Source organism: Solanum lycopersicum, chromosome 1 (genome assembly GCF_036512215.1).
Source record: "Solanum lycopersicum chromosome 1, SLM_r2.1".
NCBI classification, from domain to species: Eukaryota; Viridiplantae; Streptophyta; class Magnoliopsida; order Solanales; family Solanaceae; genus Solanum; species Solanum lycopersicum.
This window is the reverse complement of record NC_090800.1, coordinates 79,696,481-79,721,412: the sequence shown is the minus strand read 5'-3', so window position 1 is coordinate 79,721,412 and position 24,932 is coordinate 79,696,481. Positions and strand designations below refer to the sequence as shown.

The 24,932-nt window shown below is 33.7% G+C and overlaps 2 protein-coding genes across 3 annotated transcripts; both read left to right on the top strand.

The window, feature by feature from the left end:
- Positions 1-1,655: 1,655 nt before the first annotated feature.
- On the top strand, positions 1,656-13,254 carry LOC101257704 (leucine carboxyl methyltransferase 1 homolog). Of its 2 annotated transcripts, none has more exons than XM_004229700.5 (13): positions 1,656-1,983; positions 2,164-2,252; positions 2,354-2,496; positions 3,032-3,079; positions 3,237-3,318; positions 3,907-4,009; positions 4,672-4,792; positions 4,949-4,996; positions 6,900-6,983; positions 7,800-7,864; positions 11,458-11,509; positions 12,499-12,537; positions 12,647-13,254. In XM_004229700.5, exons 1-13 carry the CDS (start codon positions 1,904-1,906, stop codon positions 12,716-12,718), a joined length of 1,026 nt encoding a protein of 341 aa, XP_004229748.1. In that variant the 5' UTR covers positions 1,656-1,903; the 3' UTR covers positions 12,719-13,254. The 2 variants fall into 2 exon arrangements, with proteins under 2 accessions (XP_004229748.1, XP_025887371.1); XM_026031586.2 differs by having other exon boundaries at positions 1,819-1,987.
- Positions 13,255-17,452: 4,198 nt separating this feature from the next.
- Positions 17,453-22,517, top strand: LOC101257405 (nitrate regulatory gene2 protein-like). The gene is made up of 4 exons (XM_004229698.5): positions 17,453-19,136; positions 19,536-19,717; positions 20,488-20,711; positions 21,420-22,517. The coding sequence occupies exons 1-4, from the start codon at positions 17,768-17,770 to the stop codon at positions 22,204-22,206; spliced, it is 2,562 nt and encodes an 853-aa protein (XP_004229746.1). The 5' UTR covers positions 17,453-17,767; the 3' UTR covers positions 22,207-22,517.
- The last annotated feature ends 2,415 nt before the right edge of the window (positions 22,518-24,932 follow it).

The window sequence follows — 24,932 nt, the reverse complement described above, 5'->3', positions numbered from 1 at the left end:
ATTATATGATAACTTATCAATAAAATAGTATTTTGTATTTATACAATTAGATAGAGAGTTACTTAACAAGTAAGGGGTTGCATTTTACGAAAAATTCATCAAAGAGCTCTTAGCAAATGTGAGACAATCACTTCTTTCAATCTTTCTCGATCATAGATATTATTGTTTTTCACTTGACACCTTGATAATAATGAATAACTTGTATCATCTTTCCTCAAACTTTTATGATTTAATTTTATGTTTTTAATCATGTATGTTATGTCATTTTCAATCGTGGCATATTTCGGATGCTTGAAGGTCCCGCTGACACGAAGTGATTTAGAAATATTCTTCTTTTGTCGATGGTGATCGGTCATGGTATACACAACCTTGCTTTTTTTTCGTTCAAATCCTGATTTCGTTTTGCTTCTCCCGATCGTCGAGCCTGATCGATTTGACTCTTTTCCATGCCCCCGACCTCTCACTCTATTTCGTTCTACTTCTGTACCATTGCTTGAATAAAGACACCCGGCCGACCCGACTTTCCCAAATCCCCCCCCCCCGACCCTTCTCCTTTACGGGGTCTAGATTTTTCGCGTCGTTTCAATCGTCGTGGTCGACGGAGAAGAAAGAAATGAATGAATATTCTTTTGGGTTATATATATATTTTGAAAATAGTTGCAAGACAAAAACTGAAACCTTTCTTTTATTGTTGTTCCTCCCAGATACATGGCTTACATATGTGGCTCAACATTCTTGGAAAACAACCGAATCGAGGGTTCGGGAGCCTATAAAACGTTTGTTATGATATAAGGATCGTGCGCCTACCCGAATTGACTTCGCTATTGCTTCCGTGTAGGGGTCGATCCCAAAATAGGGATTTTTTTATGTGAAAGGAATTTTGAAGCGAGTATTATTTTATAATAAATCTGTAAATGTAAATTATAGTCAACTTGCTATTAACTAATTAAGCACAAATTATTACTTTAAATATAGATAAAATAGTCAAATAAATAATGTTTTAATATCGAAAATTTTTTTATTGAAAATTTGTGTTATTTTAATTAATAGTTATATCATATTAGTCATCATGAAAATTTGTATTGTTTTAATCAATAGTTATATCATACTAGTTATAATTGGAAAGAACATTTAAACAATAGAAGAATTAAGATCTATTGATTTCGTCCACTCCAAGTAACAAGAAAATTCATTCATGGATAAAATTTTTAAAAAATAATATTTGAGACATTATTTTATTCTTTTCAACATAAATATATATTTTTTAAAATTTTTATTATTCAAGAATTCGACCTAATTTTTTTCAATTTCATAATTGTACATTTTGACAACACTTTCATATCCTAAAAGTACGAATTTATTAATCAATTAGTGTATGTTAACTAGACCTAAAAATATTAATAGCTTAGAATAAAATAACTAACATTTAATGTCTTTTTTTGTAAAAAAAAGGTTAAAAATTGACATTCTAAATCATTTAGCTTTATATCAAGAGTTAAACAATCTAAAAATAGTTGACATTTTGACTTTTAAGCCTATTCAAAGCATGTAAACAAAATAAAAATTATAAAATAATACTACGAAGGTCATTTTAATTGTTGCTAATTAAACCTATGCTTTTTCTTTTTCTAGTTTACATTTAGAATTCGATAGCTATATTGTTACTTGAATTAAAAAAAATTTAAATGTAATTTTTTTATTAAAAATAAAATATTTTACTACTATATCATAATCTGAACGCATTTGTGAAATAACATTGAAAAAGAAAAAGTGAGGACTAAAATGGTCATAACATAATCTATTGTGAATGAAAAAGTAATAACGAGTAAGTAGAAGGATCAAATCCTCCGCCCAAATTCTGCTCCCCATTTTCAAAGCTCTGTATCAAAACTTGGCCAAGAGGATGGCGAAACCGGTTACCGATTCACGCAGCAACAGAGCCGCCGTTCAAGCCACCAACGACGACGCTTCCGCCAGCAAACTGTATGTACGCCCTTTGCTTCAACTATTCAATTCCCCTTTGTTAATTTTCTAGACATAATTTGGAGATACATTAAGTTGTGACTGTAGATAACGTAAATTTCGGAGTACAGCTGTGAATATACAATTTCCGCCGGATGAAAACTGAATCTAATTTTGTGAATATTTTGTGTGATTTTGAAGGTCGTGTGTGAAAAAAGGATATATGAAAGATGATTATGTTCATCTGTTTGTTAAAAAGCAGCTGAGGCGAGCTCCGATTATTAACCGTGGTATAGTAACTCTGTTTTGGCTTTTTAATTATGGTGGTGATGTGCTTAGTGTTTATTAGTCGGAGTTGTTTTTGTTGATATGCTACTTAATTAATTGTTAGGTTATTTTGCCCGCTGGGCTGCTCTTCGAAAGATGCTTTATCAATTTCTTGATTGTGAGCCGAGTGCTGATGGAAATGGAAATATCAGGAAGCAGATACTGTCACTTGGAGCTGGCTTCGACACACTGTTTTTTCAGTTGCAGGTGCTTCAGTTTTCTTTGCGGATTGTTCTTATATCTTCCACAATAATTGAAAATTTTACACAAGCTATTCTAAGTTGCCTTTTGTATTTTTTTATAAGTTTTTCTTTTTGTAAGCAACCTCATGGCCCGACCCCAGCTAGTTTGGGAGTTGGGACTAAGCCAAGCTGACAGTATGCATCTAATTGCAGTTCTGGAGCTTTACAGTGCTCTTGTTTACAGTGTCTATTCATATGTATCAATATTTTTCCCTGTCTAGGGACCCTTAAATAAAGTTGTCAAGAGAAAATGGAAGTTAAGAGCAATTCATTAGTGATGCTCAGGTGGGTTACTATTCATAGAAATTTGAGTGTTTGGTTTTGCTATTTGCAAGTTTTGTTGAACTTGGTTGACACGTTATGAATGCGGAGTATTGCTTTGTATTAAGATTTATCTGATACTGCTCCCTAAATGTAGTTCTCCAATATAATTAATATACGCTGGATGCTCACTGGTTCATTTCCCCAGAAAGAAGTAATAATGGATTTGTCTTTGTCAGGACGAAGGAAAAGCTCCTCATCTTTATGTGGAACTGGATTTCATTGAGGTGAGATTTTCAAATTTTAAGTCCCCCGATTTTGTTATTATTGTATATCACAAATGAGGTCTGTTTTATATTTTTATGTGGCTAAAACATCATTTGCTTTTTGGGCAAATTATTGGCTCAACTAAAGAGCTCAGCTCTCTATATATTTGTCTTATAGGTAACAAGTAAGAAGGCAGCTCTTATTGAAACCTACAGTCAGTTAAGGGATAAAGTTGGTGAAACAGCATCAATATCCTTAGGTAATGGACCTGTTCGTCTTGCAAAGTTGTGAATGCTCTCCTCTTTTGCATTCAACTTGGTGACCCCTGCATTTCATTTACATGGCAAACATTTGATGCATTTCCCTAACAGGTACCCCGTATTGGAATGTAAGATGGATACATCAAGTATTTAATCGATTAGTGTTATGAAAAGCAAAAAGCGAAAAAAAATCTCTGAGGTCCGTTGGGGATTTAAGTGCAACATGCAAATAAAGCATGAACTTCAATGAAAAAAGGCGCGAAGGGAGAAAAAATAATATAAATATAAATTATGGACTGAGAATTATAAGCATGAATGACAACTATATGAACAAAGAATTTGAAGAAAAATTACGATAAAGTGAAATATTAAATTGTTTAGTCATCTCTTCATGAATGAGGCAAACAAACACACTTAATGATAAGATTCCGACCTTGAAAACAAACATATTAATAAAGTGCAAACAAATGAGGCTTGGACTCTTAATTTAGATGCTTAGTGCAATTTCTTGGACATTTCTTCTCTGCAAAAGCTAGAATAAACTAATAATATCTAGCACAACCAACTTATCTCATGCTTTCATACAGAAAAGGGGGAAGTCCATAGTGATCATTACAAATTGCTGCCTGTAGATTTGCGCAACATAGAAAATTTGATTGATATTATAGCCCGAGCAAATTTAGACCCCAGGTATGTCATTGCTTCCCTATTATTTTTTCTTAAACAATTTTGTCATTTATCACCAGAAATGCTGCATAGGCGATCTTATGTATTATGTCTTTGTCAAGCTTCGAGAGTCATGAATAACTACCTCTCTTATAATGGTATGTGTTATTATGGTATTTGATCCATGTAAATGTATCAGTCTAGTGATCCGTGTTTTCAAAAGCAGTAAAGTCCATGGACCTTGAAGTAAAAACAGAGTGAAGTGAACACTTATTTGAACTAAAATGCACAATTACAGAAAATTTAAATATAGCAAAACACATAGGAATTTAATACTACACTAATTTACTTGCAATTTGCTAATTTCAACATCCAATATACAACAATGCTGTTATTGGTCCAACTTTCCAAAATTGAGTTGGAATGTTGTAGTTAGTAGCATGTATTGGACATATCAGTGATAGGACTAGCAACAAACTTTTTGTACTTTTTTACTTGATTAATTGACTGTTAGGTGTTTGCTGTCTACACTACTACTTTCATTGTCTTCTTTATTTCTCCTCTTTGTAAATTTAGGACTATCTAGTCTCTTCTCTGTTTCCCATGCTCTGGGAAGGTTGATCATTTATACATGTCCAAGTTCTTACCTGATTAGGGTTAACTGCACATGCTGATGTTATCATCAGTTTGCCAACATTTATAATTGCAGAATGCGTTCTTATATATTTGGATCCTGATTCAAGCCGTGCTATTGTTGGATGGGCTTCAAGAACCTTTTCCACGTCAATATTTTTCTTGTATGAGCAGGTTGTGGATGCTATTAAGTTAAATCTTGTATTCTTTTATAGGCTTACCCTTCATCCTTTTAACTTGAGTTCTAATGCTATCCTGTCCCAAGGTACTGTGGATGCCTTGCTGATGTATTGTAATGACTTGCTTGCCTATTATGTGGCTTATTGACAGATCCACCCAGATGATGCTTTCGGTCAGCAAATGATTCGGAATTTGGAGGTATTTTTGCTGATTGTCTTGTAACTGTGTAAGATGCTTTCATGAATTAGCGTGTTTATGTAGCCCTTTATCTGCCCATGTTTAAAGCACCAGAAGTTACATTATGTGAGTAACTTCAAGTGACATAGATGTTGACTAGAACAAAGACAACTTGGTGCCTGTAAAGCGAGTCCTTCAAAAGTTGAAAGAGTTTCTGTTGCTTTAAAACCAATGTCTTGTTGGAGAGATACAAAGTCAAAGAAGATATATCATCGTGGGCTGTCCCTCATGGGTGCCCTTATATGAATAAGGAGCTTCTTTGTTACAGAGTCCAGTTTCCTCATCTTTAAAAGATAATTGATATTCTGCCAGCTGTAATTGGATGATTTTAGTCTTGCTCTACTAAAATTCTCAGTATACCAAACTTTTGTTAAACTAACCATAAAAGGTAGCCCTGCAGATGTTTTATTATGCTTTTCATGACAGGCCTGGGCTTTTTCTGGATACTTGTTCCCTTTTTCTGGTTTTTCTTCTTATAAACTTCCTATTAATCAATTTATGAACTATCAAATATCAACTACACTCAAAATTTAAATCCCAAATTAGTCGGGTAGGTAATATGAGGACTTGTATCCATTTCACTATTCAGGTGGGCACGTTTTGAAAAATTTAGCATCTATTGGATCCATCACAGTTAGATTTTCTTATGCAGGCAGTGAACCTACCACAGCTCTCTTTCTTTATCTTGACTCAGGAATGGATGTGCTTTCCAAAAACTCACATATGCATAGTTAATACAACGTTGCTGTTAAGATCCTGCAATTTAATAAATTGTGTCATGTATAAGTTTTTTCCAACATTTTTATCTATGTATATTTAAAAGTATGCGTCATAGTATTGAGTTGCTAAAAGTTTATATTCTGAGGAAGTAACAAAAGGATTAACTATGTTCATTGATGACCTATATTATTTGTTAAAATTATTATAACCTCTAATAAAAATGGTGTCTATGGGAGACATATATCATTTATTTTAGCTTTGCAATAGAAGGAAATACTATGACTACTGCCTACTGGTATGAAAGATAAGCAAGACAATGCTATACTACCTACTAAACTTTCACCCTAGTCCGTGTCCTCCACAACCTCCTAGCTAAGGGATCTTCTTTTCCGAAATATTAAAGCTTTTGGTTGGAGCATATTTGCTTCTGTGCAATTTTATTAGTCAGGAGAGATTCAGATGCGATTACCAATGATAGCATGATTTTTTTTTCTATGGAAGAATGAATTTATTCGTGAAATTCATGTGTTGTATAGTAATCCAGTTGAGGGTAGATATTGAAAGATAAAGCATTCCACTTGAAGTTCCATCAGGGATAACTTGTGAAATTGTGATATCTGCGCTTAGTAATTAAGCTCCGGAAATCATCTGTGCAATGTATGGGTTCATCACCTTTGCTAGCATCAAGTTTTTCTTTCCTCCACTTGCCCTACCCTTCAGTCAAAGAGAAATACATGAAACTTGATAAATACTGATTCAATTGCCTTTTGGAAGGAGAACCATGAGGTTTCATGTCCAAATCCCAGCGGAGACGGAAACACTAGGTGATTTCTTCCCATGTCTAAGCCTTAGTGGTCAGAGTTACCAAGCACCTGTTACAGGAGGGAGTTATCCCATGGAATTAGTCGAGGTGCGCACAAGGTGGCCCAACCTACATAGTTATTAAGAAAAAAAGGCTTCTCTGGAAGTTCCAAAGTCTGATGGAAGCGTGTGATCTGGTTTAGAAAATTTATAAAAATCTTATCTACGTTGATGGTCTATGCTCTCCTGCACTGACTAGTTTTTATAAGTTCAATCCTAAAAATGATTTTTTTCTTTGATGTGTTTGTGGAACAGAATTATAATGTCTTTCTCTCTTTTTCAGAGCCGAGGTTGCGGACTATTAGGAATATATGCTACACCAACTTTACAAGAGAAAGAAAATCTTTTTCTTGATCAAGGATGGCAGGTATTTCCAATTTGCAAAACTGCTTGTTAATCTTAGATATGAAATCACCATACCCTTTTCTCAGGACACACACACACACATGTTAAGAGCTTGTTTTAGGTGTAGAACCTCGTTAAGGGCTTGTATTAGATCTATAACCTCGTTAAGAGCTTGTGTTAGTCATATAACCTGTTCCTTCATTTCCAAGTGTAGGATGTTTATTTTAGTTTTTATACAGACTACTGTATTTCCAACCATTTGCTTTGTCACATCATATTCTGGAATCAGGATGGTAGATTATATACTTTTCAGCTGAAGCTGGTCTTTTATCACTGAAGGTCTTAAAGCTTTGAAGAGAATTATATTAATTTCATTGCAATCTGTAAAGAATGATCTGGAAGAGAATAGACGTGTGTAGCCCTGGAATATTATTCAGAAGACTGAGGCCCCAAGCAAAATTGCTAGCATTGGTTGGATTGCAACACATGAAGCATGTCTGTCAGATTGTCACAGGAAAATCTGCAAGGAAGGGGTTTTAATCTGTGCAGCTGGTGCTTCTTTTGCAAAGAAAATGGGGAGATAGTGAATCTTTTACTGTGGCATTGCAAATAAACTATAGGCTGATCCACTCTCTCCCCAAGCAAAAGAGCATGCATTGGTTGCTTCTGAGATTGCATTAGTTGTAGGCTCTAGTTTTCATTCCCTATTTCCAGTTACTGACAATTTGAACTGTACAGTCGTCGAATACTTAACACTGGTTCAGCTCTAGTTAATTTATTTGCTATGATAAAGCACACATGAATTTATAACTAATGGTTTGCTATTGATTGGTTGCAGAAAGCAGTTGCTTGGGACATGCTACAGGTTTATAGTGATTTTATTGAAGCTCAAGAAAGACGCAGGTTAGTATTAGCTTTCATTGCTATTGTAGATTGATATATGTAAATATGTGAATGATATGATTCATCTGAAGATGATGATCATGAAATACATTCTAGAGTAGATTGCTGTCTTTAATGGCCATATTAAGCTGCCTAAATGTCCATGTTTCAGTCAGTGCCCAGAGGTTTATAAGTCTTGTTTTGCTCCTGTCTCTCTCACCCGCTGAAAATCAAATAAGTAAAAAAAATAAGAAACAATTTATAAAAGGTCCTCACATGCTAGCGTCACCGTAAATGTTTTAGTTTGTTTCATGCGTTAGGCTCTAGGTAACATGCTTGGGCACTTGACCAATCTATATGTACAGGCTGGTTGTCTTTTAGTCTCACAGTTGTTTTATAGAAGTTATTTTTCAACTGGATAGATATCTTCCTATCACAACATACTCTTATAGCACTCTTTTTATATATTAACTTTTCATGCCTTTCTGGAAAATACTGAGTCTATATATGAGACACCATCGTTCCATATTAGCTCATTTAACTTCATTCTTCTTGGGGCTCAATTTATTGTTCATATATTTGTCTTGCTTCTACTTGTAGTCTTGTACGAAAACTGTTACTCTCTAGAGTGTATTTCATAATTCTAGCCTTTGATTGACTTTTGTGCAGTTTCATCAATTAATACAATATCATTTGCAAATAACATGCATGGAAACTCATCTTCTATATTGTCTATTAGTGATCTATTAAGATCTGCTAAGTTATTCTCATGATTTAAGTTGAAAAAAAATGATATAAAATGCCTCTCCTCTCTCTTTGATCACCCTATAATCTAAAAACTTGTTCGCAACTACCCTTTTGAACGGCGATCTGGCTTAACTTGTTGACTGGGTAATTTATACCTTCCACCGTCACAACTACTCGATAAATCTGTCCAACAAGAGCTAGGTAGATGAGAAGAACTCATTGTACTGCTATGTGTCAACCTTGGTTCCCAAGGTTATCTCCGTCTCTCGAATGCTAGAGCACTCCCTTAGGGTACTTGTTGGCAGTCATCTTTTAAGACGCTTAATGTGGTTTAGTTCTACTTTTAAGTCTCTCATTTTTTGCTATTTATACGTTTCTTTCTCTTCCTCACGTGTCCCTAAATTTTGATAAAAGTCATCGAATTCTTTCTCTTCCTCACGTGTCCCTAAATTTTGATAAAAGTCATCGTACTCTTCACTGTAGGCCTTGCAAACTGCCTTTTTAGTCTCTCTGAGATTTCTTGTACTCTTCAGAGGTTTCACCATCTTCTGCTTTCGGTAGCTCCCTATACTTCTCACTTTTTTTTACCAACTCTTCGCACCTCCTCATCCACCATTACGATTCTTCAAGGTCCAAGATTTTTGGACATTCCTAAAACTTTTAGTTGCTACTTTTTAATGCAACCTGTCAACAATAATTCTTATTAACTTCTATAGCTTATGCTTGAGCTCTAATCATACAATGGTTCTGGTCTCCATTCCTGTTCTTGTCTATTTCACAGTAGTACTTGTGTTGCCTATCTCCAGACTCCAGAGGCCGAAACACCTAATTAGCTAAGTGTGCACCGGCCACCGGCCACCGGCACCCGCCTGCTTAGTTGCATTTAAGTATGTATAGGAATCTGTAACACATTTATTTAGCCAAAGGGGCTCCTCCAATCAGAAGAATTAGGCATGTGCACTGAATCAAGAGCCTCCAAGGCGCTTTGGTATTTCCTTCAATGAGCCCCAGTGATTTATCTCGTTGTGAATCATTACTTTTCACCTCTGGAATACAATAATTTTTGGTTTCAAAACCACCCAAAATCATTAATTTTTTATCACACAATTGTCTATTAATACGGAAAACCGAAGCTAATCTGGCAAATTGCCACCCAACAACTTCAGATTTTTGAAACTTATAATTCAAACCTTTTTGTTTTTCTTTACTCTTATTGTTTTTCTTGTTCAATCTTCCACTAATATAGTCCTTCCCTTTTAATCTCTTTTCCGTTCCTGTTTATTCGGTCAATGTGTTAAAAAGAGCAGTCCGGTGCACGAAGAGTCCAACATTCGCGCAGAGTCCGGGGAAGGCCACATCCTAAGGGGATGTAATGTAAACAGTCTACACTGACGCAAACATCAATTTGCTGACTGCAGTGCTCGAATGTGTCAATTTTTTTTAACAAGATTATATTTTTCCTTGCGCTCTTATCCCTTTTGTACCCTCCTAATTACCCACAAACTCGAATTTAATTCAAGCACTATGTGGCTAAATCTAACTTTCTAAGTGTGAAAATCTTCACTTCTCAGTCTTAGAGCGCCTATTCGGATTGACTTTTATTTTGACTTATAAGCCAAAAGCCATAAGTTAGAATCCTTTAGTTTTTATCATTTTAGCTTAAAGTCAAGTGCTTATAAGCACTTTTTTTAATTTACCCAAACACCCCAATTGTGCTTAAAAACTATTTTGGCTGAAAAGCACTTCAAATAAGTAAATCCAAACAAGCTCTTACTCGCCTCCGCATAAGTGACAATTAGCTTGTGAACGTACAATAGTCCACCTATCATAATGAAAGAAATCCAAGAAAATATCAAATTTAACTCATTACTGTTGGATGGTCGGTTTATCTATCTAGGAGGAATCAAGAACTATATAAACCAAACCAACTTAACCCAAATTCAAGCAAAAAAAAAACTTAATGAATCTAAAATAGAACAAAATGACCAAATAGGCAAATATATATCCCTCCTCTGACTCTACATGTGGCGTGTGACATTGTACACTAAAGGTAATGGTGCACGTGGCGTCTTCATATCCTGGGTCGCTATTTGCCCATCTCTCTAGCTTTTCCCGTGATTCACTCACTCTCTTGTAGACCTCAGGTTGTCTGAACAGAAGGACGAAATAACAAGGTTTGTACACCATCCATTCGGACATTGCAGAGGGATAGAAAATAAAATGTTTTTAAGAGTTCATAGTCCTACTCAAAAGTTGGAGTTCAAATATTAGTATCATGGGACTCTTGCATTTTGGTGTAGGTTTGAATTTGTAAATATTGTAGCAACTGATTTGATATAGTTCACCTAGACTCCTGATAGAGGGATATAACTCCTTATATTTGTACTGTCCACTTTGTCCTCCTTCTGCGCTAGTGATTACCTTGTCGCAGAAAAACAAATCACAATTTTAAGAATATATAAGAGAAACACATTTAAGAGAACATCAAATATTTTTAGGCTGATCTGATGCTAACGTTTTAGTCACATATATGATTCTGTTATTTTTTTGTGTCTTTACAACAAACAAAATATGCTTTTTCCCTACGAAACAAAATAGAAGCTTTCATATCTTGAAAAGCTTTCTATTTTATAAAAGCTACTTTGGGTTTCATAAAATATATTATTACCTTTTTTAGATTCTGATGTATCCTTTTCCCAGGATAAAGGCTGATTCCTCTTTTTCCTGTGTGCACCTTCACTTTATATACTTTGTGCTTATCCCCCCCCCCCCCCCCCTCTTTCCCCCACAAACGCACGCACGCACACAAAATAATAATAATAATAATGTTGCAGTCCTCAAATATTTGCATGTAATTTTCTGGACAGGATTGAAAGATTGGAAATATTCGATGAATTTGAAGAGTGGTATATGATGCAGGTAAGTTTCTATTACTCTTCTGCTTTTGACTGCAAAATATATTTCGGTGTGCTTGCATTCTATACCATCGTGAAAGTTGAGCACTTTGTTCCAGATTTGTTGTTTTTTTGTATCGCAAGTTTCTGACCAGTATATCTGACATTTGGCATCATATTGTATTTACGATCTATAACCCTAGATAATGTAGATGCAAAATGCAGGCTGCTTTATTTTGATTGGGCCTTCTCCAAGGCTTGCTTTCTCTTGACCTTCTGTTTTCAAGGATCAAGATGCTGCTCTCTCTTTTGTTTTTTGATTTTTTATTTGCCTACATCTATATTCTCCTTTAGTCTTAAGACAACCTTTCTGTATTACGTTATTCCATAACAAAGTTAAGTGATGTAGTATCTGAAAGTTCCTTTTACCAATCAAAATAAAGAAATCCGAGATAGGTCTACTGCCTTTTATGTCATTTGCTGACCTGCCTTTTGGTGAAGTGACTTTGACTGATTAAAAGTTCTTAATCTGTCACAGCAATATATTGCATTATGTAACATGGAAACTTGTAAATAGTTGGATTATGTCGAGAGTATTTGGGAATGAGAGTACAAAAAATTGATACTCCTTCCATCATGTAGACCCTGTTCGACTAATTGGAGATAAAAATAAAACAAAACAAAGTGGAATATTTCATTATGTCTGAGTAATTCAGAGAACTACTATTGTTTGTTGAAAACATGTTATATTAAAGCTGCAACTATATAAAGTAGTAGTGTTGTGGTAGTTTGGACTCTAGGATCTGGCAAAATTTTAGCATCTATTATCTATGAGACAAGGTGAAGTAAATTGGTATCGACAACAAAGGTAGTAGGTTAAGTTAGAAAGGCTTGAGGGAGTATTTGAAAGACTAAAAAAGATGGGGAAAATGCTACTTTATTTTATACTGATAAAAAAATGTATACCTTATTTATCTTGTATAATGCTCCTTTTCATTTAAAACCCAATTGCAGGAGCACTATTGTGTTACATATGCAGTCAATGATGCTATGGTATGCTTATATCTCAGCTATATTAAAGTTTAAACTATGTAATTAGTTCCAGACATCCCGGAGTATTCGACTAATTGTGTTTCATCTTTAAATTGGTCTTATACTTCAGGGTTTGTTCAATGAATTTGGTTTCCCTAAAACACATCCTACAACAAATACCTCCATTGCAACATCCACATGAGAAGAGGATCCTATCTTTAGACAAAATCACTCTTTCCAATCTCAGGTCATCGGAATATGAACGGGAAGCTTGTTACCAGTTGTCAATTGTCAGGATAAGAAGTGTTTCAGGTACCGAAAAGGTCTCAACCAGTTCTGGCTCCTTATTAGGTGTATTAGGACGATCCTTAGTGTGAATGCATCTATACATCTATTTGTTTTGACGTAAAGGGGAAGATCTTCTCCAGATATTTTTTATTTTTATTTTATATAATGTTGGACTGAAATGAGTTTTGAGCGGAGCCTGCAATGAGAGTTCATATAGCCAAACCCAACTTGTTTCGGATTGATGTTTGATTATGAAAGGGTAGATCCTCTTTTGCTAGCTGTTTGGCAAAAGCTCAAACGTGGTAGGGCCTATGAGAAGGGGAATTGTGTTGTTTTTGGCCCTTGTTGGGTGGGGAAACACTTGCATGGTTGTTGTCTCCTCTTTTTTTTTTTTTTCTATTAAATATTAGATACTATTTTCTCTTTCTTTATATCTATCTATTTGCATCATCCTTTTGTTTTTTTGTATTTAATTTGACTATTGTACCACCGAAATGGTAGATATGATTACTCAATGCTTCATCATGACAACAACTTTTGTACCTCAAAATACTATTCCTAACTATGGAAAAATAAAAAAAAACATTTCCTTTTTCTATGTTCCTACAACTTTAAGGTTACCAATACATCTAGCAATCTCCTCTGGAGTCTGAAAAGGGTGGAGTCTACACAACCTTAACCCTACCTTGTTCTAACTCTTGACATCGATGTCGAGTTTCGATAGTCATGACTCATGCATTGAAGTAAAAAGAGGGCCCAAAGCAAGAAAAAAGTGGTTGTACCAAGTGGAGATTGGAATAATGTAATCCTGACAAATGAAATTTAAGTGAAGAAGAAAGAAAAAAAAGGGTCTCCCTTTATGTTCACCTTTTTAGGAAGGGAAGGGAATAGTATTATAGTTTTATCATTTTATATGGATCGCAGCCCTATACACACTATCTATACTCTATTTCAAACAATTTTTTTTTTTTAAAAGAATAATACACATAGATTTAACTAATTTTTGTTGCAGCTTTAAGATACCTCTATGTTTACTCCATGAAACCTTGGAGGCAGTTTTAGGACCTTTAAGAAAAATAATGTTAGTCCAGTATTAAACAAAGATCAATTTGTACTTGAAAAACAGTGAGCAATGTGGTCCTAATATATACATAGTTTAAAGAGACATTACCAGCCTTACTTTGTTGACCTACTATATTTGGACTCTTTTCAACTATACACACAAATTTATATAGTGACTTGAAACATTTTGGGTTCTCAATAGGAAAATAATAAAAACTATTTGTGTCATATGATCTACAAGTAAAAGTTAACAAATCAGTAAGAATAATGGCAACTACATGAATGTGTGTTGAAGTATGTGGGAAGTATTACAGCCTCCGAGTAGAGCAGTGTTATAGTTTCTCTGTCTTTAATTACTTGTTTACTTTTTCTTTTATAGCTGTTCTTAATTATTTGTCAATTTTGACAGATCAGGAAAGGATAAAGAATTCTTTTTACCTATTATACTCTCAATCAAAAGACTAATTACTTTGAAAAATGTAACTTTTCATCTACTTCATAATTTAGATGGATAAAATTGGAAACTCGTTATGTTATTAATGATTTTTTAATAGATATGTTAATTCAAAAGTGGACAAGTAATTAAGAACATATTTGAAGACATTTTTATGTCTTAAATCTAGTGACGTATATAAATACCTTATTCAGATTCTAATATACATATATTTTCGTCTTTTATTTTGCTCAAGTGATATAAATCATTTTGTTACAGAAGAAAAGAAAAATTAATTAAAAGCATCTGAAAATTTTGTAAAAAATGAAGATAAGAAAAAGAGGAAAAGTAAGGAAGAAAAAGAGAAAACATGTGAGAAAAAAAGAATTTGCTTACACAATTTTCTCAAACTTTTCACTGCTCTTTTTTTTAGAAAAATTCTTTAAATAAAATTCACCCTTTTAAAAATCAAGAATCACTATTTTATTCTTTCCTTTTTCGTCTCTTGTTTCTTTTTCTTCCTTTTCACATTAATCTTCTAAAAAAAGGGTACTTTATCATTAACATAAAGCTTGGATTAAGAATTAATCGTAATGAAGAAGATTTACCTTTTAAAAATAATTACCTTAATATATTTAGAAAAAGGTCTAATCCACAATTGCCATAAAACAATAATTTCATAAGCATAACCTAATACCTCTAAAAAAATCACGGACAGAGCTATAATTCTATAATTCGCATGCACATTTTCGATTGAATTTAGTAAATTTTATTTATATATGGTGGAGATATAGTATATAATTAAATTAAATGTGTGTTTTATGTGTGTGTGTGGGAGGGGGGGGGGATCATATAGTTAAAAAACATTTTATTTAGATTGATTTAATTTGTATATTTAACAAATCTATATAGTTGTAAATTGTAATGTAATATAGATTTGTAATGTTTTGAATCACACTAAATATTATTTCAATATTTGATAAAAGTTGAAATGAAATTACACTAATTTGACATATTGCTTATTAGTGAATGGTCTTTTTGATGTGGCATAGGTAAAATGTTAAATTTTTGTGAATTTTTCATGGCTCACTTCCCCTTAAAACCCTAAAAATGTGAAATATCTTTTTGACCAAATGTGAGAATATGCTCTTTGTGATATCTTTTATTTACAAAAAGAGAAATAAAGTTACTCTAAAATAAAAAAAAGTTCACTTTGTTGCACTATGTAGCGTTTATCCTTTACCCAAGATTTTGAGTTTATTGGGATAATTCTTTGTTACGAATTTTAAAACTCGCTTGATCATATAAATTATTTATTTATCGAAATAATTTTTTATTTAATTTAGATTGATCATAAAAAATTTAAGTTCAATTTGAAAAATAATATATAATTTATTTTTTAATTGACTTTTTATTAAGCTATTGAATTTAAGCATGAATATTGTTATAATTAATCTTTGGAGAAAAATATAACCAAACACAATACCAGTGTCAAAAAATTCAAAAAGTCTTGGACATTATAATTGGGTTTTACTCAATGTCCCTTAGGTTTTAATCTTTTGTATTTGTCTTAATGAAATGATTATATTTTTATAATGTACATTTGCCCTTAAATTATTTATTTACTACTCAATCTACTAACCTTTCTTCTTTATATCCTAAATATAAATTTTATGCTTAAGAGCTTCATGACTCTAAATTAATTTCGAGATTTCATATATTTTAAACGTTTAAAGAAAACATACAAGATGAATAATATCTTGTGTCAAGTTATGAACCAACAAGTTTTGTATTCAATAGTGTGAGTTTCAAAAGTAACTATCTAAAATCAAGTTAATATAATTTTGAATAAAATTTATAAATTTTAATCATTATGAAAATAAAAATTAACTGAAGGTAGATAATTATAATTTTTACTACGTAATAGTATCATAATGACTAAATTATTTGAACCTAATTTGATTCCAAAAAACAAAATGCAACAAACATTAACTATATATAAATTTTTTTTATCACCACATGTATACTAGTATATAGTAATAGAATTAAGACAACAAATCAACCAAAAAAAGACATTAGAAATATAATAGTAGATTTAAGACAACAATCTACCAAAAAAGAAATCATCTAAAATAGGTAATTAAAAATAAATAATTCAATTCTATATATTCAATATAATAGTGACCTCTATTCCAAGATCCCAAAGCAACCTACCACCTAGCTATTCAAATACCAGAGCTAGTATTAATTTAATAAAAAATTATTGAATTAATATACTCATAATGATATATTTATATATAAAATTTAATTATTATAATTTAAAATTATTATCATAAAACTGAAAAATATTATAAAATTAAAATTGTAAGACTATCCAACACAAATGGGGTTGTGAACCCTACTTTCTTGTTGTCTGCCAGCTGCCACCCATATCCAAGCTAAATACAAAAAGCAGCCTTTTTCTCTTCTAAAAAACCAAAACAATTTTTAATAATTAAAAATATAATTAAATACTTTATTATAGACTATTATTTTAATCTTATTAGGATTTTGGAAATCCCCCATTTCTTATTGAAAAATTAAATAATTATCTTAAACATTCCAAACATAAAAAAGAACACATTAATAATATTACTCTTTTCGTATAAGGAATATAATAAGATGTGTAGACTCTATAGAGTATGAGAATCAATAAAATTTAATTTTAAGAATTAGTTTCTTAATTTTTATATACGCTATTTGTTTTAATTTTCATTTAATATTACTAAATATAACTAAACATTTTAATAAATCAAGAGAGAACTTTACTTATTTATTTATTTTTAATTTTACCCTTATAACTAAATAATTTTTTTTTCAATTTATTACAAAATTACTAGTTAAACTTTGATTTTACAAATTGAACAAGTAAAAAAGAAATGCTGAGAATAACTATTCAAAAATTAATTTGGATTCTGATGGAATAATAATTTCGATCCTTCAATATATAATTAAATGTTTTATGTTCGAGAATAAAGTTACGTAATATGTGAATTTAGATTTAATAGATTCTAGATACGAAGCCAAAAAAATATTTAGGAATTTGGATATAATTATTAGAAACTATGTTCTTTATTAAAAGTATATATATATCTTTGACAAAATGATATTAACATCTTAAATGGTTATAATTATTATTTTCTTTTGTAATAAAGTATTTAAATAAGAAAAAAAAAACTTTTAAATGTTGAAAAAGATTAGTCATATCTAGTCATGTTAAAAAGTACTTTGAGTGGAGAAAGAAAGTGAAGTATCTCTAACTCACTGTGTGTAAAAACACTTTCATGGCATTTTTTCTTCTTCTTCACCGTCTCCGCCCATCGCCGTCGCAACTTCTTTAGCTCCATAGCAACACCAGTAACTGCGCCGCCGGAATAGCCACCGTCAACGGCGGAGACCCATTTGATTTTTTTTTTTTGATATTTAACGATGGGTTGCGCGGCGTCGAAGCTAGATAATGAAGATACTGTCCGGCGGTGTAAAGACCGCCGGCGATTGATGAAAGAAGCTGTTTATGCTCGTCATCACTTAGCAGCAGCTCATTCTGATTACTGTCGTTCACTTCGTGTTACGGGTTCTGCTTTATCTACCTTTGCCGCCGGTGAACCACTTTCTGTTTCTGATCATACTCCTGCTGTTCTCCTCCGTACGTCTTTTTCGACTACTGCTGCTACTAACATCAAAACCCCTCCACCCCCACCCCCTATTCATATCCCATCTCCTTCTCCTTCTCTTCATCTACCCCCACCCCCACCGCCGTTTTTTCCGTCGCCGTCACCGACGATAGCTTCTTCAAAGCTTCCTCATATACTTTCTGCCTCCTCTGTTTCCTCTCATCAGCGTCAGCCCCCGGTGCAGCAGAAAAAGCCCCTGAAACTTCCGCACATTCTTTCTGGGTCAAGTTTGAATTCATATAATGAGGATTATACATACGATGCGAAAGCAAATTCGACGTATTCTAGCACTCCTTCACAAGCTTCCTCTGTTTGGAACTGGGAAAATTTCTACCCTCCTTCCCCTCCAAGTTCAGAGTACTTCGAACGCGTCCACAATAAGAACAATTTTTCTCGAGAAGCTGATCCGGAGGATGATGAGGAAGATAAGGCGTCAAACTACACATCTCATTCACAATACTCTCAGCATCATCATCAGCAGCAGCAGCACCAACATCATCCTAGTGACCAATCACTTCATGGGAAATCGAACAAGCAATTTGACTTTTTCGATACTGATAGTATTAACGATGAGAAATTGGCAAACGGGTCTGTCCGGAATCAGAAAAAGGTTGGTGAAAACAAGCAGAACTATGCAGCCCACCATTTGAATAACTGGGAGAGTGAAGCTGAGAGAGAAGAGGTACAGTGCAGCGAGTGGGGAGATCACGATCATTACAGTACTACAACTTCATCTGATGATGACGACGATGAAGAAGAAGAAGTAGAGGAAAAGGATGATATAAGATCTGGGTATGGGCCATCCCGATCGAATTTCGGGTCTACTGCTTCCGTGAAGAATGAGGAAGGTTCTAATATTAATGTGAATTCAAAGAATTTCTCAGTGAAGAAATCTGATAAGATGTCGGAGGACGGTGGGTCGTCTTCGATGAGTTGGGGGAACGGAAATGGGAAAGTGGAGATGGTATCTGATAGAAGTATAGTGGTGAGGCACAAGGATCTAGCAGAGATTGTTGCTGCCATTAAGGAACACTTTGATAAGACTGCTTCTGCTGGTGAGCAGGTGTCTGAGATGTTGGAGACAGGTCGAGCTCAGCTTGACCGGAGCTTTAAGCAGTTAAAGAGTGAGTCTTTTTGTTTTTGGAATCTTCATTTTTGTGGACTGCAACTTTCGATTTTTATTGCTTTATCTGTGCCTCTTGATCATAAGTTATAACATAGCAATTAGTGGGTGTTGTATGTTTTCTGTGATGGATATGTGAATACACTTATGTGAGCTTAGCATAGCCAGTTCCAGGTTTGGATGAAGGAGTAGAGTTGTGGTAGCTTGATACTCACGGTAAAATTAGTCTAATTTTGACCAATCAAGATGATTCATATCATTTGCTACAACTATTTTTAGGTTGAGGTTTTAATTGATTGACATTGACTTATCTTCACCTTGCGATCCAGTTAAGCAAATTTTGTTAAAAAATTTCGATTCTTTGTTTAGGATTTAATATTTTTTTTTCCGTGCATTGCAGAAACTGTGTATCATTCCGGTGGAGTTTTTAGCACCATAAGCTCCACCTGGTCTTCAAAACCTCCATTGGCGGTCAAGTATCGTTTTGAACCTAGTTCTATTGATGAAGGTGGGCAAAAGAGTCTTTGTTCCACCTTGGAGCGACTCTTGGCATGGGAAAAGAAACTGTATCAGGAAGTGAAGGTGCTCTTCTCAATTCCACTTGCTCTTAGTCTTCAAGATATATTTACTTTCTTGTGTTTTATACCAATTGGTCTTTTGCAATCATCCTGTCGGTCGGTTAACTGGTTGTCTGCAAAGATAAAAAGCTGTAGTTTAATCCACTCTGAATCAATCAAGCAACAGAGTGCCAGGTTTTTCGGTTGGGATCTTATAAATGTTATGGTAGATAGAAGTGTAAAAATCAGTCGGGTCATGCTCATCCAAAGACTTGTGTAATCTAAGTTGTATCCACTCATTTTAGTCAATAATGGTGTACTGAATAATGTACATCAGGTAGTTACATCACTTGACATGGACAGCTTTGAGCTATTATTAGATTTTGATATAGAACATGCAGGTACCGTGCCTGCCTTAAAACTAATCTATTAAAATGTTCATATATGTTGAAGTGTGTGACCATCTCTCTAAAACTTAAGTTTAATTTATTAGAGAGAATACACTTTTATTTAACTATATATATCATCTAAAAGATCAACTTATTAAAGAAGTGAACACACTTTTATTTAATTAACTTATATCTTCAACACTATAAGCCTTATTTCATAGACTAGTGCTTTTATGGAAAGTAGCATAGGAATTGTGTGTTGTTAAGATCCTTTTTTTTTTGTGTGTCTGTATGGGTGGTTTGGGGGGGGGGGGGGGCGTTGAAGAAAAGGCAACTTGAGCGACTACTTCCTTGTGCAATGCTTTAGCCCCCATACATTTGTTTAATCTGAGTACTGTAAATGCAGGCGAGGGAAGGAGTTAAAATTGAGCATGAAAAGAAGTTGGCAACATTACAGAGTCAGGAAAGCAGAAGTGATGACATAGCCAAGTTGGACAAAACCAAGGCCTCAATAACAAGGTTGCAGTCACTGATGGTGGTCACATCGCAAGCTGTTTCCACTACGTCCTCTGCCATTATTGGCCTAAGGGACTCTGACCTTGTCCCGCAGCTTGTTGAACTTTGTCATGGGTAAGTCCTTGTGTTTGTGAATACTTTATTTGAAATTTGTTGACAACCAATTTTATTCAGATTACTTGCTGGTAAACACATACATGGGTTATAGGTTGAAATGAACTATGTTGCAATACTGATTAGAGGAAACTCAACATATTGGAGCCAACCTTCTTACCATTATGAGATTGATAAGTCTGGTTACTGCCTTCCCGGAATTTCTTCCAAGTTATTCTTTTCTTTTGGAAATCGTTTGCAGAACCTAAATCACCCATGTAATTGTGTGCTGTCTCAAGACTTTTTTCCTTGCAATTGAAATAGTTTCAACATATCCTACCTGATATTGATCTTACCTAAAGTCATGCTCTCACATGTAAAATGTGTTGGTGTTAATATTTGTCTGTTTCAGTGGGTAGTTGAGAACTTATGGATCTTTAAATGTTCGACTTTTGTCTTCCTGACCATGAAAGAATGTCCATGGAGCATCTTTCTAGAGTCTGACAAGATTGTGGCCATGATGGATTCACTATTTTTGGATATTTGGAATATCTCTTGTGCTTTGATATGTGTAATTGATGGCTAAATATAGTGATGGTTCTTAGGCCTATCAGTATTGATAAAGCTCAATCTGGAATTTTGGCAATCACTAAGATAATAAAGTGTTTACTATTTTCTAAGTTATACCCCTGACTAGTCCTCAACTGATATTGGTATAAACTGATGCAGATTTATGTACATGTGGAAATCCATGAACCAGTTCCATCAAGTTCAGAATGACATTGTGCAGCAGGTGCGTGGCCTCATCAACAGAGAAATTAAAGGTCAATCGACATCTGACCTACACCGGCAGGCAACTCGTGACCTTGAGTCTGCTGTATCTGCATGGCACTCGAGTTATTGTCGCCTGATAAAATTTCAAAGGGACTTTATCCGATCCCTTCATGGTTGGTTCAAGCTCACCCTTGTATCTGTCAATACTGAGCCAACTAATGGCAACAGGGAGTTCTCAGATTCTTTTATGTTTTGCGATGAGTGGAAGCTAGCACTTGACCGTATTCCTGACACTGTTGCATCAGAAGCTATCAAAAGCTTCATAAATGTTGTTCATTCGATATATGTGAAACAAACGGAGGAGTTGAAGATCAAAAAGCGGACTGAATCTGCATCAAAGGAGCTTGAGAAAAAGGCTTCGAGTGTCAGGAACATTGAAAGGAAGTATTACAATTCATTCTCCATGGTTGGCATTGGACTTCCTGATGGGGGACCTGATAATGGTAATATTTTAGATGTACGAGACCCTCTTGCTGAGAAAAAGGCTGAGCTTGCAGCTAGCCAACGGCGTGTGGAAGATGAGATGGTGAAGCATTCTAAAGCAGTGGAGGTAACCAGAGCAATGACTCTGAACAACATTCAAACAGGGCTTCCGGGAGTTTTCCAAGCTATGACCAGCTTTTCTTCCTTGATGACAGAGGCCCTTGAGGCTGTATGCACCCGTTCTTATTCTATTAAGTAGGAAACAACTTACAGATAACTGAATACTAGTACTTGTTTTCCTTTTTTTTTATTTGGCTATTCTTACTTTCGTTCCGGGCAAGGATGAAAGAGAGAGGGCGCATTTTTGGTCATAGGCTCCTTTCAGCTAGTTGGCTTTTTCCCTTGATTTTTTGCTATGTTGTAGATATGTGGAATTTTTTTTCAGTTTTGTACTTTTATCTAGTGGTGGGAAGAGGAATATTTTCTGTATGTATAGCAAATTATTTGCATTATTGCATTGAGGTCAACATTCTCAGCAGATGAATAAATGTATTCCCTTCTAAGTGGAAAGATATTCTTACTGTTCTGTCTCTTTTGTAGTATGTATTACATGGCCTAATTTTGAGAACATTAGACAGGTTCATTGGTGCTTTTGCTCATTGGCTTATGTGACGATTGCAGTTCAAATCTGAGTTCTGGTTGAAGACTGCTGCTGAAACAGCAGTGCAAGTGAATAATGTAATGTTCTTTTCTCCACTTTACTGTAGCATTTCAGTGTCTCTTTATCTTCTTTTTTTTTTTTTTTTCTAATTGACCACAAATCAGGGAGTTTACCAAAAGCTTTATTATAATCTCCTTGTGGGGTTCTTTTGTTTACACTTAAAGCTTAAAGCTTTAGAGTAAAGACAAGAAAGTCTTGATTTGGGTCCCCTTGATATCTATTTTTCATATTCATAATAATTCTACACAAAATGATGAAATTTCTTCTGTTCTTTCTCCCCCTTTAGTCATTATTAGGCTGTAAGAAGATACCCTTTTGGCTCTTTTTGTTATACTTTACCTTCAGATACACATGTAATAACTGGATCAATGGACTCTATAATGCAGAAAATGATCCTTTCACTACTGTCTTTGCATGTGCATGCAGGTTAAAGCTAATATTAAGATTCAGATATATGTTTCTCTCTAATATGATGACAAAAACTGACAGATGGTTAGCAGCTAGCAGGTATGACTAACCTACTTTTCAGTTACACTTTCCACTGTTTACTGTGCTGGTGGCCTGTTGGATGGGTATTATGCAAAGGTAAGAGACAAGAAGAAAATCAGTTGAATATTAAGGTGTCTTTTGGTCCAATTTTTTTTGTGTTTGGTTAGTCGAAATATTCTAAAAAATATTTTTTCTCAAAAATGACTTTACTAATGAAAGTAAAGAAAATGAATTTCGCAAGTCACATTCAAAATTCGTTATCATTAGTCTCTTTCCCACCTACCTAACGTCCTCAACTCGTATCCATTTACCTCATAGTGTTTTGTTAGATAATATTTTTATTTTTTTACTTACTTGCCAAACATTAGAAAATAAGCAGGAAATCTTCTTATTTTTCAAGTAAGATATTTTTTATGGAACATTTCCCTTAATACCAAATACTATAGGTTTTTTCTAATTTTTTCATTATCAAGATTCGAATTTAAAATTTCTACCACATCAGACTACTCTTGGTAGTGAAGTTTAATTATTAAAATGCAAGTATATGTGAAGATATGATGTTGATGTCAGATAGACATGATTTTTTTTGGGTGTTCCCCCTTGAAATCCGCCTACTAAGTTGGTAATCTAAACTAAAGTGTAACAGCAACGTGTGAATTGTTTGTTCATATATTTGTCATCTTGTTTTTTATAAAAAATATATATATATTACTATTATTACTTCATTTTATAATGGGGTTCTATTATTTTCTGATATTTATTTGTTAAATATTTCTTGGATCTGGTGCCTATAGTCATTGCTGAGTCTTACTGAACTGAAGCTCACAGTGACACAGAGTAGCAATTTACTAAAACCAATGAACCCAAATATAATAAAATAAAGAAGTGAGAAAAGCATAATGTTTGGACCAACAATTTTTTATTTTTATTTTTGGGAAAAAGGAAAAGAAAAACACTTGATGAGTTACTGTGATTATCGGTCGTTTAGTTGGGATCAAGTTATATCAAAATTAATTATTTTGAGATATTGAGATAATATAGAATAACTTATCTCCATAATTAAAATATGAATATATCACTAAAAATATAAATGATGAGATAAATAATTTCAAGATTGTCTAATACCTTCGATTAGACACAGTAAAATAATTTTATATTTTCTTCTTGAAATTATTGTAGTGCCAAACCACTCCTAAAAGTACAGGGATTTCAAGTTTTTTCTGTTTCATTATCAAACCTTTTGAATAGTAGTATTACTTTCAAGTCAAGAGTAATAAGTAGTTGTATTTCCTTTATCACAATTCATTATTATATTATTTTTTTTACAAATAAGTTAATCTCAAAATTTGTATTTTAAGCTATATAAATGTCAGTCTTTATACCATTATTTTTATAGCAATAACCAATTACTTAGTGTAATCTCTTAATTAGCTAACTAAAGTTTCACTCTGATTACCTAGTGTTATCTCTTAATTAGCTAGCTGAACTTTCACTTTAATTTTTCGATATCACTTCGTAATCCTTTTGTCTTACTTAAAACTTTTGAAGTATAACCTCATAAATAAAGTCTGACTACGATAAAATATAGAAATGCAAATCTTATCCTACTCTATTCGCGTAAATATTTGCTTAGTTACGTAATTCTTTTAGATTATTCCAAGTGGAGTTTGGGGCCCAAGATAAAAGTTGTATAACAAAAAAATAATGAATGGAGAAATGGACCAAATAAAAGCAAATATGGCCGTGGGGCTCAAAGCCAATGCTCGATTCAAGAT

Excerpts from the sequence above, each read along its gene's own strand:
- LOC101257405 (XM_004229698.5), top strand. The coding sequence starts at position 17,768 with ATGGGTTGCGCGGCGTCGAAGCTAGATAATGAAGATACTGTCCGGCGG. Across the intron at positions 19,137-19,535 it reads GAGCTTTAAGCAGTTAAAGA|AAACTGTGTATCATTCCGGT; the intron begins GTGAGTCTTTTT and ends CGTGCATTGCAG. Across the intron at positions 19,718-20,487 it reads AACTGTATCAGGAAGTGAAG|GCGAGGGAAGGAGTTAAAAT; the intron begins GTGCTCTTCTCA and ends CTGTAAATGCAG.
- LOC101257704 (XM_004229700.5), top strand. The coding sequence starts at position 1,904 with ATGGCGAAACCGGTTACCGATTCACGCAGCAACAGAGCCGCCGTTCAA. Across the intron at positions 2,497-3,031 it reads CACTGTTTTTTCAGTTGCAG|GACGAAGGAAAAGCTCCTCA; the intron begins GTGCTTCAGTTT and ends TGTCTTTGTCAG. Across the intron at positions 11,510-12,498 it reads AAGAGTGGTATATGATGCAG|GAGCACTATTGTGTTACATA; the intron begins GTAAGTTTCTAT and ends ACCCAATTGCAG.